Source organism: Ursus americanus, chromosome X (assembly GCF_024610735.1).
Source record: "Ursus americanus isolate L20-20 chromosome X, mUrsAme1.1.p, whole genome shotgun sequence".
NCBI classification, from domain to species: Eukaryota; Metazoa; Chordata; class Mammalia; order Carnivora; family Ursidae; genus Ursus; species Ursus americanus.
The window spans coordinates 15,212,629-15,228,626 of NC_142164.1; the positions used below are offsets into that span (position 1 = coordinate 15,212,629).

Sequence of the window (15,998 nt, forward strand, 5' to 3'; positions counted from 1 at the left end):
TACTTTGCCGCCCTCATTTCCTCTCATTCTCTTCTACACGCCCCATGTCAGCCATCCCCGCCTACTCCTCTCCCCACCCCCGTCCTCTCCCAAACCTCCACGCCTTTGCCCTCTATCTGAAATGCACTGTCCCTCATGTTTTTCCTACTCTTCCTGGCAAATTCCAAAGGATCCATTCTATGACCCTTAAAGGTAGAACCACTCTATGACCCCTGCAGGTGGAACCAGCCTTTCCTCTGTCCTTCTGTAGCACTTTCTAGATTCCTCTATCACAATACTTAGCACGGTAGAGTATAATTATTTACCTGTCAGTCTCCCCAAATAGACTGTGAGCTCCTTGAGGGTAAAGGCCATGTCTCAATTCATCTCTGTAGCCCCAGAGTCTAGCACAGTACCTGATACACAATAGGTGCTCAAATGTTTATCGATTAAGGTCACTACCACAGACAACACAGAAAAAAGAGCAGCGTGAGAAGCTGTAGCAGTAGCAGCCCAGAGTATGAATACAGCAAAGGGAGGAAAATGATGCAAGACCTCATCTGGAAGGCCAGTGACTCATGGTCAAGTACTTGAAAACAGATGGCCATGACCAGATTCATAATTCAAAGAAAGGCTCGTCCCGTCTTTGTTAAATGGCCAGAAGCTGTTTAATGCCTTCTTAGCCATATTAAACTCTAGACACATCTGTGCATCTAAAGTGACATCTAGTGGTCTTGGGGATAGCATGTTTGTAATTCTCAGATGGACTGTGACTGGAAACCAGTTGAGTGTAATAAACATTTATAGAGCATTTATTATCTGCCAGGCACTGTGCTAGGCACAGGGCATAGACATGAATGAGACATGGCGCCTGCCCTCAAGGAGCTCACAGACTAGTGGGGGGCACAGACAAAAATTGGGGTTCGTTGCAACTGGGGAGGACTGGGCTCCAGTCTGGCCTCAGCTCCTTGCTAGCTGGGTGAACTTAGGTTACGCAGCCCGACGAACCCCAATTTTACACCTGGAAAATGGGGACAATATCCACCACATAGAGTTGATGCAAGGATTAAATGAGAAAATGTACCTCAAGATTTTAAAAGTGTCTGATGCCTCATCTCACACTCACTCAACAGCAGCAGCTCTTCTGGCACTGCTATTATGACGAGGCTGGCTGAGATAAGTGCTGTAACAGGCAGGCCCATGTTAAGCAAAGGGAAGAGGGGGGTCTGACAGAACAGGGCAAAGGGAGGAGGCATGTGAGCTGTGCTATTTCCTGGGGGGTGAAGGAGAAGTCCAGGCAGAGGAAACAGCATGAGCAAAGGCTTGGAGACTGAGAAGTGCCAAGTCTGTGTGGGAAATGACAGGGAGCCAAGTGTGACTGTCACAAACTACGTGAAAGGACGCAGGAAGAGGGGGCCGGCTGGCTCTAGCTCACTGAGGATCCTTTGTCTGCACAACAGCTGGAGCGGTCCTTTCACACGGTCAAACAGATCATGTCACTCCCTTGCTTTAAAGTCCTACAAGATTTCCAACCAGATTTTAAAATCCAAACTCCTCACCCGTCCTACATGGCCAGATAGCAGGGCACCCCAAACTACGGCCCACAGGCCACATCGGGTATGGCTCCTGTTTTGCTGGAACACAGCCATGCCAACTGATTTACGCTTTGTCTATGGCTGCTTTCACGCTAAAGTTGGGTAGTTGAGACAGAGACCATATGGCCGGCAAAGCCTAGAGTATTTACTATCCGGCCCTTTAAAGGACACATTTGCCGGGGCGCCTGGGTGGCACAGCAGTTGAACGTCTGCCTTCGGCTCGGGGCGTGATCCCGGCGTTCCGGGATCGAGCCCCACATCAGGCTCCTCTGCTATGAGCCTGCTTCTTCCTCTCCCACTCCCCCTGCTTGTGTTCCCTCTCTCGCTGGCTGTCTCTATCTCTGTCGAATAAATAAATAAAATCTTTAAAAAAAAATTTTAAAGGACACATTTGCCAACCCCTGCCCCTGTAGGATCTTGCCCACCTCAGCTCCTACCTACCCTTCAATCACTATATTCCAGCTATGTGGGATTTTTTTCTGCTCGTTAAACAGGCAAAGTTTGCTTTTGCCTCAGGGTCTTTGCACTTCTTTTCCCTACTACCTGGACAATTCTTCCTGCTCACTGTTTAACTCACAGTCTCGTCATTCAGATAGCCTGAGCTCAAATGGAACCTCAGAGAGCCCTTACCTGACCTCTGCGTATAAAATTCACTCTACCCCCAGGCACTACCACAGTACAGTTTGTCATCACAGCACTTAATATCTAAATTGCTTTCTTCATCTATTTGTTTACTAGCTTATTGTCTGTGTTTGCCCACTGAAGTGTACACTTCATGAGACCAGGGACCTTTTCTATCTTACTGTGACTGCTGTAGCCATCCAGAGCAGGATCTTTCAACCTCTGCATTACTGATATTTTGGCCCAGAGGATTCTTTGTTGTGGGGGGGTGCTCTGGGCCCTACAGGGTGTTTAGAGGCATCCTTGGCCTCTGCCAACTAGATGCCAGGAGCAGCCTCCTCTCTTTGTGACAATCAAAAATGTCTCCAGACGTTGCCAAATTGTACCCCTCCGCTGAGAACCACTAAGTTAGAGCCTAAAACAGTGCCTGGCACATGGTTGGTGATCAATTGGTATTAATCAAATGAATGAATAAAAGGCACAATTGGAAATGCTGTGCTAAGAGCTCTACAGACATGAGCTCACTGAATCCTTACAGCAACCCTCAAGGAGGCAGGTACTATCACACACATGTTACAAATGAGGAGTTGGAGGCATAAAAAGAGTCAAGCACTTGCCCAAGACCACAGAATTGGAGAATGAAGGAGTGAGAACTCAAAGTCAAATCTCAGTCTGCCTGAATCTTAAACTTGAAGGACTTCTCAGCATTTTCAAAATTGTACTAGACAAATCTGGGGGGAGGGAAAGGAAACTTAAAATCCAGCCTCGGCTCACACATAGGCCAAAAACCCCCGCAAACCACCACAGTAAGAACTAACCAAAGACTGTAAGGCAATGCATACGATTAAGTGCCAAACTGTGCTCCGGGACAGGCAAGATGTGGCCAAAGGGCTTGCAAATCTGGTGAGGTGGATTCAACTCTAGGCGGGGTTTTTGGGGGGGGGCGGTAGGCATGGGTGTTTGTGTGGAGGGCCATCAGAAAAGAGAACTGAGTCCGCAGAAATGCTGAGAATCTACTGAAGAGCATTACTTTTCATAAATTATCTTATATTTAATTTTGCTCTTCTCAGTAGAATAAGGAAGACTCTTCATTTACAAGCTCTTAAGGCAAGAAAGGAATTTAATCCTGTCAAAAGTTAACACCCTCATTTCTTGAGGCAGCAGTCTATGAGAAATGAGGAGCGACTGGAGAGCCTCTGTCTGCTACTTAATTCTCTGTATGACCTTGAACAACTTAGAAACTTTTAGAGCCACTATTTCCTAACTTGTAAAATGGAGCTATTGTGATTAGATAAATACATGAAATGTACTTAGCACAATGCCCAGAACATAGTAGGTGCTCAACAAATGCCAGGTCCTCCCTGAGGTAATGATCAGGATCAGAAGAACATTATTTTCAATTATACACAATAATAGCACAGCAATGGTAAGAAAGGAGTTTGAAAAGTAAAAAGAAATAAAGACAATAATAACAACATTCAAAGTGTGATTTAGGGCCGGCTGGTCTCTAGAATGTTTAAGAGAAAGACATAATAGTTTGGAAAAAATGGGTAACAGATTTTATAATGTGAAATACTGTTTTCTCTAATGCACCCTATACATTCTAGAGGCTCGGCAGAAGGTCTATGAAGTTTCAGTCAAACACAGAACTAAAATCTACAAAAGCTTTAGCAACACAGGCTGCTGTATCCATGGAAACAATGCAGAACTCCTGAGAGACAGGGAGCTTTCCAACTGAATACATTAACTAGTATACATTTAACACCAAGATCTTGCAATCTTGGCCTTGGATTGTCAGGTTAGAAACAGTGCTGATCATAAAGTTGAGAAAGAAGGATAACGTCTAGTACTGATTAGGGTTGGGAAAAATTGGACTGTCTCATATGCTGTAGATGAGAAGAAACATTTTCGATCTGATCGGGTGATATGGATCAAAAGCCTTAAATATATGCATACCCTTTGACCGAGCAATGCCACTCCTAGGAATGGATTCTAAGGAAATAAACAAGTGCACAGTGGTGTGTGCATTTATGAATTTTCACACTGTTAATGGCAACACTTAATAGCAAAATCCTCAAATGGTAATGGTAACAGAAAAATCCTACAAACAATGCAAAAGTCCAAAGATAGGGATTTGGTTAAATAAATTATGATGCATGCAGCCATGAAGTTCTGATATAAATATATTTCCTAACATAAATGTCCACGCTATACTACATTTACAAATCGCTTTACAAGAATACCTGCAGTGTTGCCCCTTTTTGTTAAAAATACATATAACGCATAGCCAGAGATCTGGAAGGACATCCCTCAAGGTGTAAACAATGGTTTTTCACTTTCTTTTGCACACTTCCCATTTTCTCTGTACTACAGGTTACATGATTTTTAAAAGCAAAAAATAAAACATTATACATTCATCAAAGCTTCAACTTTTCTCATAATTGAAAGAAAAAAAAAACCCTAAATTAGAATTTACTACTAAAATGAGGTCCCCAGGCACTACCTACCTTATATGCAAGCACGAGAGCATGGCAGTGGTGCCACCACCAAATACCCACACGGTAAAAAACACAATCAGAAGCGTGGTGCTGAACATCATTTGCCGCGCGTAAGTGGCAGTATCCCGAATGGCCAGGGCAAATGCCATCGCGCCACGGAGGCCTGCAAGGGAACGAAAGACGCAGTTCTTCAATAACTCACTACCGACTCAAGCTTCAGAAACTCCGAGAAATAAGGCACATTCTAAGAACTTAGAAGCATGTGAACAAATATGGAATATATATTAATGCACAGAAGTATATACAAATATGGAGAATTAGTGGGGGGATCCTGACATGCACTGGCCTTTTCACAATATTTTAAAATTTTATTTTTTCAACTTACACCCAGTAACAGCCACTCTTTTTTGGTGTATAGTCCCATGAGTTTTGACACAGCATAGAGGCATGTGCCCACTAGGGCAACCAAGACACAGAACAGCGTCACCACCCCCGCCAACCCCCTCACCAAACTCCTTGGTGCTACATCTTTCTAGCCCAACCCCTCTGCCACCCTGCCAAATCCCTGAACTGGTCTCCACCACTGTGCTTTTGTCTTTTTGAGAACGTAACCCTTTAAGACTGGCTTCTTCACTCAGCGCAATGCCTCTGAGGCGCAGCCATGCTGTTGTGCGTACCCCAGTTTGGCGTTTTAGTGCTAAGTGCCCACGGCCTCATGGACATCCTAGTTTGCCTATTTGTTCACCCACTGGGCTCTTTCCAGGTTTTGGCAATTACAACTACAACTACCATCGACACTCACATACAGGTTTCTGTGCGAAAATATATGAATCTTTATCTTCTCTACTACATGTGATGTATTTCTGAACCAGGAATTTGAAACCAGAAAAAAATTCTCACAGAAGGGAACAGGACACTCTAAAAAGAATTTTCTATTGGAGGTTGCAACTTCAATGTTTAAGGGAGTCTTGTATTACTAGCACATCATTTCTGTTTAAAATCAAGCTAGTACACGTGTTGTGAGTGGTTTCCTAGAGTGGGCCAAGAGAGGAAAAGTTACAACTTACCAGCAAACATCATCATGTGCTGAAAATTTGATCCAATCTTACTTCTTCTACCCAAATTAAGTAAGAGGGACAAGGGGTAAATATTAGCAGCTCTTCCCAAGAAAATAGCAATCTAAAATTAAGAGGTTAAGGCTAATTTTGTTTTACTATTAATATTATCTAGACTACACACTCAAGATGGTAAAAGAGTATCTTCAGAAGCTCCATCTCTGGGGCACCTGGGTGGCTCAGTCCATTAAGCATCTCTTAATTTTTAGCCCAGGTCATGATTTCTGGGTCATGAGACTGAGCCCCATGCTTGTCCCTCCCCCCTAACCCCGCGCACGTGCTCTCTCAAATAAATAAATAAAATCTTAAAAAAGAAGTTCAGTCTCTAACAGTCTTTTGCTTCTGCTAACAGAGCGCTGTCTAGTGGAAGTTCCTGCAATGACAAAAACGTTCCATATCTGCACTGTCCAACATGGTAAGTGCCTGAAATGTGGCTAGTGTGATGAGGAACTAAACTTTCAATTTTATTTCATTTAAATTAACTTAAATTTAAATAATTACATATGGTTAATTGGTACCAAATTGGACAGTACAGCTCTAGCATACAGGAAATACATTAGATGAATAGAAACATTTAAAAGCCGATCTTCTTTGGTATAACCGTAAGATCATTCGTATAATAGGTTAAGTCATTTTAATTTAAGTCAGTGTTGGTGGGGGAGAGAGCAATACTGGCTAAACTTGCCCTTGCTTCCTCAGAACAAAGAGAAGGGCAGCTGTAACCCCTCCTAGCACTGAAATTCCTACTAGCCCAGCTGTGTTCCTCCAAGTCTATGCTTCCACCCTGCTTCAAATGGAAGTCTTAATGGGAATTCGGACTGGTTTTTAACTAGAAACCAATCCTCGTGTCTTTTTGCCCACTTTCCTGTGTATAGAGACTCCTGCTTCGCAATTACAATTTTTATTTCAGTTGTCATAATACAGTCTCTACCCCATTTTCTAAAAGGGTTAAAAAGTAACATTTAAGATGAAAAACAAAACAAGGTAGGGGGAGCTGGGGGAGGAGAAAAAACAAACTAGGTAAACAGTGTTGACCTGAGTAACTTTGGAAGTGGACAGAGTCGGTAAGACTAAAGGCACAAGGAACTGCACATAAGCATCATGGGCTCGTTGGTCAGGTGGTTTCCCATGGGAGTGCTGGTTAACGATTCTGATGCTCCCATGTAGGCTGGGGTGGAACAATTAAGGGAATGGGATGGTGGACGGTGGGAGCCAGGTTTCTCACTACTGGACTGGGAGTTCACAGGTCATCAGGAGGAGGAGGCCAGAATGATGCATGTGGTAATGGATTAGAGTTGGAGACATCAGTATGAACTTATGCTCGGCTTAACAGAGATACGTATGACTACATAGACATGTATAGGTGTATGTACGTACAGGAGCTAGTATATATATACATATTTCCTCCCTGTGACAGCTGGGAGTGCCTAGAAGCCAGGACACCCCAATAACATTGAACACACTTATAGCCCAGATCTTGGTTTCTAATTCTGTTCCCCAATAAAAGGAACCTGGGATCCTCGAAAAAATGGCTGATTTGAGGTTGAAGCAGAAAATACACAAGATGAGCATGAAGCATCTTCCCTAGAAAGTAAGGAAGTGCTCAAATAAAAAATTCAAACCACACAATGATGGGGGTGTGCTAAAGGGACAAAGTACCCACCGAAAGAGCTCCTGAGGGCCAAAGCTGGAACAGTCTGGGCAATAAGATTTTAAAAAGTAGTAATGTATTATAACCCAGAGTATAAAATAAATTATCGGTGAGTCCATATTGATATAAATGACAATAAAACAATAAATGGAGGAGAATGGATAAATCCCCCATGCAAAAAATTCCAAATAATTCTGTAGATACTCTGTCCTTGAGAAGGTGGAACCTAACTCCCTGCTGCGTACGGTGACTCCCTTCCAAGTGGTACAATATAGAAAGGGGGAAAAAATGAGTGACTTTACAGTGGTGCAACCTGACAAACACTATCTCGGTCAAGTGATAAAGGCTGGTATCAATATTATTCATACGCTAATAAGCATGGCCCCTTGATTTAATGTGATGGGAACAGCCCCTTACTTTTGTGTCTTCCTCCCCAGTGCTGCACAACCCCAGTCTAATCATGGGGAACACATCAGGAATTCTAGCTGTGACACGTTCTGCAAAGTACCTGACCAGCAGCCCCTCAAAACTATCAAGGGTCATCAAAAAGAAGTCTGTGAAACTGTCACAGTCACCCAGAACCAAAGGAAGCATGACGACTAAATGCAGTGTGGCATCCTGGATGCGATTTTAGACTAGAAAAAGGCCATTAGGGAAAAACTCTGAGAATCTGCATAAAGTATGAGCTTCAGGTGATGACAGTGTGTCAATACTGGTTCATTAATTGTGGCAAGTGTACCACGCTAGTGTGAGATGTTAATGACAGGGGAACCTGGGTGTGGGGTATAGGAGAACTTTCTGTATTATTTTCATCATTTTTCTGTAAATCTAAAACTACTCTAGAATGTACAGGTTATTAAAAAGAGTGATTCCCTAAAAAAGAAAGAAAATAACAACAAAACACAGGGGCCAATGTGGCAGTGACTGCTAGTTATACCTCCAATATCTATCCTTCCCTTCATCTCTAGTAGTAGACCCTCCTTGCTTTCACCTCCAGTTTTCATCTGCATACACAGGCACCTAGATAAAGAATAGAGTCCCCAACTTCTCTTGCAGGTACGTGTAACCCAGTGGATGTAAGGTGGAAGTGATGTGTGCCTATTCTGGGTCATGTTCTTAAGGGGAATTGCCAGACACAGGGGTGAGCCACGCTGGCCCCTAAGAATAAGGGCAAGTCCTGAAGGATGGCCGCAAGAAGGCTGCTTGGGTCCCTGATGACGCTGTGGAGCAGAGCTGCCACACTAGTTCAGACTTTGACATGAGAAAGAAACTTCTGTCTTGTTTAAACCTTGGTTAACTGGGGTTATTGTTACATAACGTCACGCCCATATCCTAACTAATACAGCCAGCAAGAGGACAACTCTCTCCTGGTAAAAGTCAATTTTCATGGTAGGCTTTTGCATTGAGGAACCTGAATTCCTCACAGACTCAGAAATGTATAGAGAATATTTAGCCTCGTTTCTGGATAAGTAGGGTAGATCAAGCCAGTTGACTGCTCAAAAGTTTCTCAACGACTAGCAGGATATGAAGGGACCGATCTCATGGGAGTCTTCCAGCTACGGTGCTTCTCTTATTAATAGGGTTTTCTCTTTTTTGCCTGAAGTTCATTCCCAGAAGACTAAAACATGACAGAATGGCATTTCAGTAATACCTCACTTTCTAATAGAGATCCTATATAGAGTTTTAACTTTAAAAATATTTCCGGTAATCTCTTTGGCAGAAACTTCATTCTGAAGTAGTTTTTTAAAAATATTTCTTTTGGAAACCACTAATTCAAATATCCCCCTCTCTAACCACACTCCCTGCTTCCGTGTTTCATGTTTATCTATCCCCCTAGGATGGCTCCCCCACCGTTACCTCCCTGGGACCTCCCATCCAAAGAGCCCTCAACTCTTCCCTCAAACAACCAGTCCTCTCCCTTCTTCACTTCCTTTCTTAGCCACATCCTAGTAACACTCTTCCCAGTACCCTCGACTCATTTGCCCCTCTCTGGGTTTTCACTGCACTCATTCGACTCAACCCCAAACTTCGAAGGACCCATCTCTCTCTCTTCTCCACGCTTCCAGTCAAGTACTCCTGGACAAAGTAGTACAACAGGGCAGACTGAGTCTATAGTTAGTGCCTATTCCTCAAACTCAAATGCGTCCTTTATACTCTTTGGCAATGCCTTTCTTTGGTCAACTCACTTACTCACTCGCCCATAGTTTCTACATCTATTTCCAAACCTTCTCTTCAAAATCCTATCGCCTGTGGAAGCCAGTCTCCAAGACGGACCCCAGTGATCCTTGCCTTCTAGTATTCACACCTTCATGTAGTCCCTGCTCACGCTGTACCAGGGGCCATCAGTGTGACCAATACAGTGTGGTGGAAGGGATGACAGTCACTTCCGAGATCAGGTTATAAAAGGCACTTCAATTTCCATCTTCGTGCTCACTCAGCTCGCTCCCTCTGGGGGAAGTTATGCTGTGAGCTGCCCCATGGAGAGGTCCCTTGGAGAAAGGCCTCTGGCGAAGGGCAATGTGAGTGAGTCTAGGGAGGATCCTCCAAGCCTCGGTCAAGTCCTGAGAGAGTACAGCCTTAGTCCAGAGCCTGACCACAACCTCAGGAGAGACCTTTGTGCCAGAACCCACCTAAACTGTTCCTGGACTCCTGACCCTCAGAAACTACGTTAAGTAATACCTGTTTGTTGTTTTAAGCTGCTACATTTTAGGGTACTTTGTTATACAATAGATAACTGATAGGCCACCTGCTCCTCCCTCCCTCTCAGCAGATGCTCTCACCTCCTACTTTACAGATAAAAATAGAAGCCATCAGACAGGAACTCCATCTCACAGGTGTGTACCTGCATCTTCACATTCCCTGTCCTCGCCTGGAACAATGGTGGAGCTGTGCCTCCTCCCTCTGGAGGCCAACCCCTCCCCACAGGTTAGAGTCCATTTTCTCCTGTCTTCTCCTGAGGCTGGCACTACTGAGCACTCTCTTTCATGTGCTCAGCTTCTCCATTTTGACTGGTTTTTAGAGCCAGAGACAGAGACAGAGGAAAGCAGCCTCCTTCAGCTTTTCACCATCCTGCCACGACTGCCCTGTGGTGCAGACTGCAAACTCTTAGCCAGGATCTGCTTTCTCTCTTCCCTTCAGTGACAGAGGACAAACAGTTTCATTTTGGGGGACTGCTGGAATGGTCAGAGACCTTTTTTTGTCATCTCAACCTGTGTTATTTGTGCAATAAACAAAAATGAAAAGAGAACAGAAGAAGTATAATAGGAAAAAGAGTTGCAATCCTTCTTTGTTTTACTCAGGGGAAAATTTTATATATTTAAATGTATTCTTATCAATCACCTCTCCAGAAAACACCTGCGAATCTTAACTGAAAAGAAGTTTTCAAAATAGAACACATAATAAAGGATACAAATGCGCCTACTACAAATGTTGGGTTAAAGACATGGTTCTGGAAGGTGAACAGTGTCAGTCCCATGTAGGAGAAGATGAAATTCTCTGCCAAGAAATTGAGAAGCTCAAACAACTGAAACGAAATTTTAAAAGGTTAGTCCAGTAAATACATAAGTTACATAATTTGAAAACACGAGTATCACTAAAGATAACGAGGCAGACACTTCACATATGTAAAGCTCATGTTCATCCCCAAAATAGGTGCTTTAGAGGGGAGCAAATGTAGAGATGACATTTCTAGTCCCACAGATAAAGCCAGAAATGTTGCCCCCGCACATCCCCCCATCACTTCCTTTGTCAATCCCCATGTTCAGATATTGTCCTCCTCCTCCTCCTCCAAACCCTGTCAAGTTTTCTTTGGGGATGTACCTTGTCCCTGCCACTGCCTGAGTCTAAAGCTTTCCTCACACCCCACCCCTACTACTGCAAAGGGCCTGTTATTAACTGTACCTCTGCTGCCCCCATCCTACACCCTCACCCAGTGAGTCTCTCTGGATATGGCAGTTTGAAGACACCTCCCTCTTCCAGGCTGGAAGATCCAGTTCAAATTCTATCCTCTTGGCATCGAATGCCTCATGACAACTTTCGTATCACCTCCTTGTCATGTGATTTCACTTTTTACGTGGGTCTTAGCCCCTGTTTAGGGAGCAGGGGCTTGCTTATGCTCCTCCCCTCCCCTGCTGCCTGCATGCCCCGCCCACTCACGCCACTGCCCATTCACACCACTGCAAGTATTACTGACACAGCAGGGACCGAGACCTGTGACTTGAGTTGCTGAATGAATGAATCTCAGGCCCTCTGTAATCCAGCATCCCTGTCTGTCGTAGTTACCTACCACTGCTCTTGCACATGAGCCCTCTGCCCCACTAAACAGGGTAGCGGTTAAGTAACAACATGTACCCAGGGGTCAAAATGCCTTGGCTTGAAGCCTGTTTTTTTCACTTGCTGGCTGTGTGGCTTTGGGCAAGTTAAACTTTCTAAATCGGGCTTGCCTCATTCTTGAAAAATGGGAATTAAAAATGGAAATAAGTAAGCATATATTTAATTTACTTTAAATGACTTAATACACTATTATTATACTTATTTGTTTAATGATAATAGCTAAACTTTATCTGGTCTTTACTATGAGCCTGATACCATGCTAAGGACTTTACAAGCATTATCTTGTTTTAATCTCACAACTTCATGAGGCAGGTACTATCATTATCCTCATTTTGAAGATGACAACACTGAAGCACAGAGAAGTTATGTAACTTGCCCCCGGTCACACAGCCAGCAAGCAGTGGAACCAGGATTTGGAACAACAGACTCTTTGCTTTAATCCACAACACCAAGGGTTGGCAAACTTTTCCTGTGAAGGATCAGAGAGAGAGTAAATGTTTGAGGATCTGTGGGCCACATGTTCCCTGTCACAGTCACTCAATTCTACCAACACAGCACAAAAACAGCTACAGACTACATGTTAAAAACTGGGTGTGGCAGCGTGCCAATAAAACTAATGGACGCTGAAGTCTGAATTTCATATAATTTCCACGTGTCACAAAATTTTCTTTTGTTTCCAACCATTTAGAAACGTCAACATCAACCTCCGCTCACAGACCTTACAGGAAGGTCTGGCCATCATCTGCCAACCCCTGCACCACACTTTGTGGCTTTCCATTCGCTAACACTAGGTACCTTTTTGTTCCTGCCTTTACCAGTACTGTTTCCCCTATGGCTTCTTTTCTTATCCTTTTTCTGTTTTTCTGAATCCTTCCAATCTCTCTAGGTATACCATTTCTTCAATGATAGTTTTCCAGCCTCCTCAAGCCTCAAACCATTTCTTCCCTGCTTCTCTGACCTCTTGTATGACATATCATTTGAAACACAGTCTAGAAGTTCCATTAGTCTGTTGTTCTTTTTTTTAACGCTATACAGGCTTCACATCACCAACAAGACTGAAAACTCCTACCTCGTTGTTATTGTTAATTCCCCACTCCATTGTCTAGAAAAATACCAAACACCGCAGCTGATTTTCTTCTCCACACTTTTTGCAGTAAATTAATTTGTAAAAGGGATTTGTAGCCTCAGTATATATGCTTGGGGGAAGAAAAGTCTAATCTCGTTTGAGGAGTTCGGAAAAAGCATAGGTCATATACTACATTTGTGGCTCCAGAAGAAAGCAGAAAAGAATAATGACATTTGCTCCTGCTTTATCAGGAGTCCTTTCCAGGCTAATCTCACTGTGTTCTAGTCATTTGGCAAAACTGAAAGCATCTAATCATAATCAAGTATGCATTTGTTTCTATTTCAGACATTATATATTGCTCGTTCATTTGTCCCAAACACCTCATGAGACTAGGAAATGCTATGCCTATGTCCCTCATAATTCCCTCCAGAAATCCTGCACACCTGATCATTCGGCACCATATGAAACCCAACCACTGGTGTAGCTGGCATTCCTGGAAACTGAGCAGCTGCGAAGTGCCCGAAGGAAGTCGATCTTCTCTGTGTCACCCAGCAGTAGAGCCAGTCAGATCAGAAATTAATCTTGTGTCTATTACCCAGCGATCCTTCTATTCAGACCTGAGTGAACTTCCAAAGCACTCCTCTTAAGAGCAATTCGATCAGGAAAACAAGGAAGGGAAGCCAATTGATCACTGAAGCCCCAATAATAATGGCTCCTAGCTATTCTGCTGAACTATCTCTACCCTAAAAGCTGCCACCACCTGCCAATCCCATCTATCTCTGGAGTCAAAGGAAGAGGAGCTGAAATGAGTAGACAGCATTTGGAACCAACTAAAGACGATTTTTCAGTAAAGAAAGACTTTGGTTTTGCTGCTAAGGAGGAAACGATTATTCACAAACTTTAAAGCTTCTCTTACCTGTTTAGTTCTATGCTGAGACTCTGTGGACAGATTATTGTATGTATAATGGGCCTGTGTGATGCCGCAAAACAACACTGCAACCACACCTATAAAGACAACAAGTTCCAAGTTCACATCAAAGGAGACTTCCCAACTTTTGTACCGAGGCCTGTATTTTATAGAAGATCATATGCTTAGTGTTGAAATTTCCAGTTGTGACTTACTTTGTTAAGAGGAACCACTTTCATTAAAAATCTTTTTTATATTCTAAAGTGACAGCATGAATCCTAATGCTAACAAGTATGTTCAAATGCTAGAGGAGGATGCACCCACGTGTCGAAACAATGACTGGCAAAGTCACTCCCTGTGAAGGCTTATGATCAGAAGGAGAAGACCCTACCTGTGAAGCCCCATGCTTCAGCCAAGAGGAAGGTACTCCAGGACATCAGGAAGAACAAGCCTGTCTCCAACAGCTGGAACTCCCGTAATTTGGTGAACTTTGTCACGTGAGACTGTCAAGGTTGGTAACAAGATCTCGTAATATGCAAGTAAGACTACAAAAAATAACAGTCGAGGCAAGGCAACCATGAAAGGGCAAGAACGGTTCTCCAATCTAACACAAATCACAGAATAAGGAGGCGCCAAAGAGAAGGACCTCTTAAAATGAGCATTGTACCGAGGAGTCAGCAGTCTTTGCTTCCATGAGGAAGTCACACAGCTCTGTCCATCCAATTGTTTTATGGGTATCACATGCCTTGCTGGAAACCACATCATAAAGGACAGTCAGAGATGCGGGCAGCAGATCACACACAACAGGCCACCTCTGACTATTACTCTGCAACCCAAAGCAAGACAGCTTCCCTAATTATAGCAATTTATATTCACCAAGAACATGGCATTTCCATGAGATTTCGTGTTTATTTGATCCCCTCGCACCTCCGTGATGTAGAGCATTCCACCATGAAGAAACCATGGCACGTCACTCACTCATACAAATCTAGAAAGTATTTGTTAGTCGACTGGGGAAGAGCCCATGCAGACCTGTGACAAATCTCAGGCTGGAATCCACACCTGCTTCAACAAATGCGTACCACTGCAGAAAGAGGAACAAGACAGACTGCCTCCCCTCAAGGACATTGTAATGGGGCAGCAATACGATTTGTCCTGGCTCCTCCTTCAGAACTTTTTACTGTCTCTTCGTGCCTCCGTTCACCTGTAAAAAGCCGTAAGATAAGTCTCTTCCAGCACAAGGCTGAAGGAGAGCAAACTGACAGATCCCTGAAAAAAGTATTTGTTGTTTTATTTTCTTTAAAGATCTTACTTTTAAGTAATCTCTACACCCAACATGGGGCTCGAACTCTCAACCCAAGGTCAAGAGTCACACGCTGTGCTGACTGAGCCAGGCAGGTGCCCCCAAAAGCATTTGTTTTGTATGAAAATATCTTAGAAGTTTTAGAGCTGGCAGCTCTTGAGAGATCATCTAGTCCCACTCATCTTCCCTGCTGCCCCTACCTGCCACCTTCCTACACTGAGGGCCCACAGGTGAAGTGTCAGTGCTCCTGTACCAGAAGCTCCAGGAAGGCAGAGGCCATGTCTGTCTCGTCCATCTCTGATGCCCAGAGCATAGCATCTGGCATGCAGCAGGCAATCAAGAAGCGTTTTCCAAATGAGCACAAGAACGACTTGCCCAACATTTCTAATAGCGAACTAGTGGCGGTGCCAAGGACTCTAGAACAGAAGGTTAAAACCGGTGAGAGCTAAGAGGAGCTCCCATCTGTCCAAACCCAGGAAGCCGATTTTGTTCAACTGACATCACGGTCGTACATTTCCTATTTGTCCCACCCAACAAAGAGCAAATGAACAGCAGGGCAGAATACCCAGAGGCTCACTCGAATATATTTACCTTTATATCAATTTAGTCTACAACCTTAAAATTCACTCCCAGAGGGTCACTGTGTCTAATTAGACTTTTGTAGTGAAAGTTGCAGAGCATGCAGCCTAATGCAAAACAAGGAAATTCCTTTATTTATTTATTGGTAAAGATGATTACATAATGTTTTCAAACCAAGTCCTTGGTTATAAGGTTAATAATTATAACACAATGGGGGTGCCTGGGTGGCTCACTCGGTTAAGCATCTGACCCTTGGTTTCAGCTCAGGTCATGATCTCATGGGTCCTGGGACCGAGCCCCACATTGGGCTCCACACTCAGTGGGGAGTTTGTTTGAAGACTCTCTCCCTCTG

General features: G+C 43.7%; 1 protein-coding gene across 4 annotated transcripts in view; it reads right to left on the reverse strand.

Moving 5' to 3' along the window:
- The window catches only part of SLC9A6 (solute carrier family 9 member A6), a 53,152-nt gene that overhangs the window by 16,233 nt on the left and 20,921 nt on the right, over positions 1-15,998 (reverse strand). For 3 of the 4 annotated variants that reach the window (XM_087860048.1, XM_087860047.1, XM_087860049.1), the window contains 5 exons: positions 14,156-14,261; positions 13,774-13,862; positions 10,869-10,982; positions 5,761-5,872; positions 4,703-4,856 (listed from right to left, as the gene is read on the reverse strand). In XM_087860048.1, coding sequence (XP_087716174.1) covers positions 4,703-4,856; positions 5,761-5,872; positions 10,869-10,982; positions 13,774-13,862; positions 14,156-14,261 — 575 coding nt within the window. Of the gene's footprint in view, positions 1-305; positions 396-4,702; positions 4,857-5,760; positions 5,873-10,868; positions 10,983-13,773; positions 13,863-14,155; positions 14,262-15,998 lie in introns of all 4 variants that reach the window. The other variant, XM_087860050.1, reaches the window with a different exon arrangement.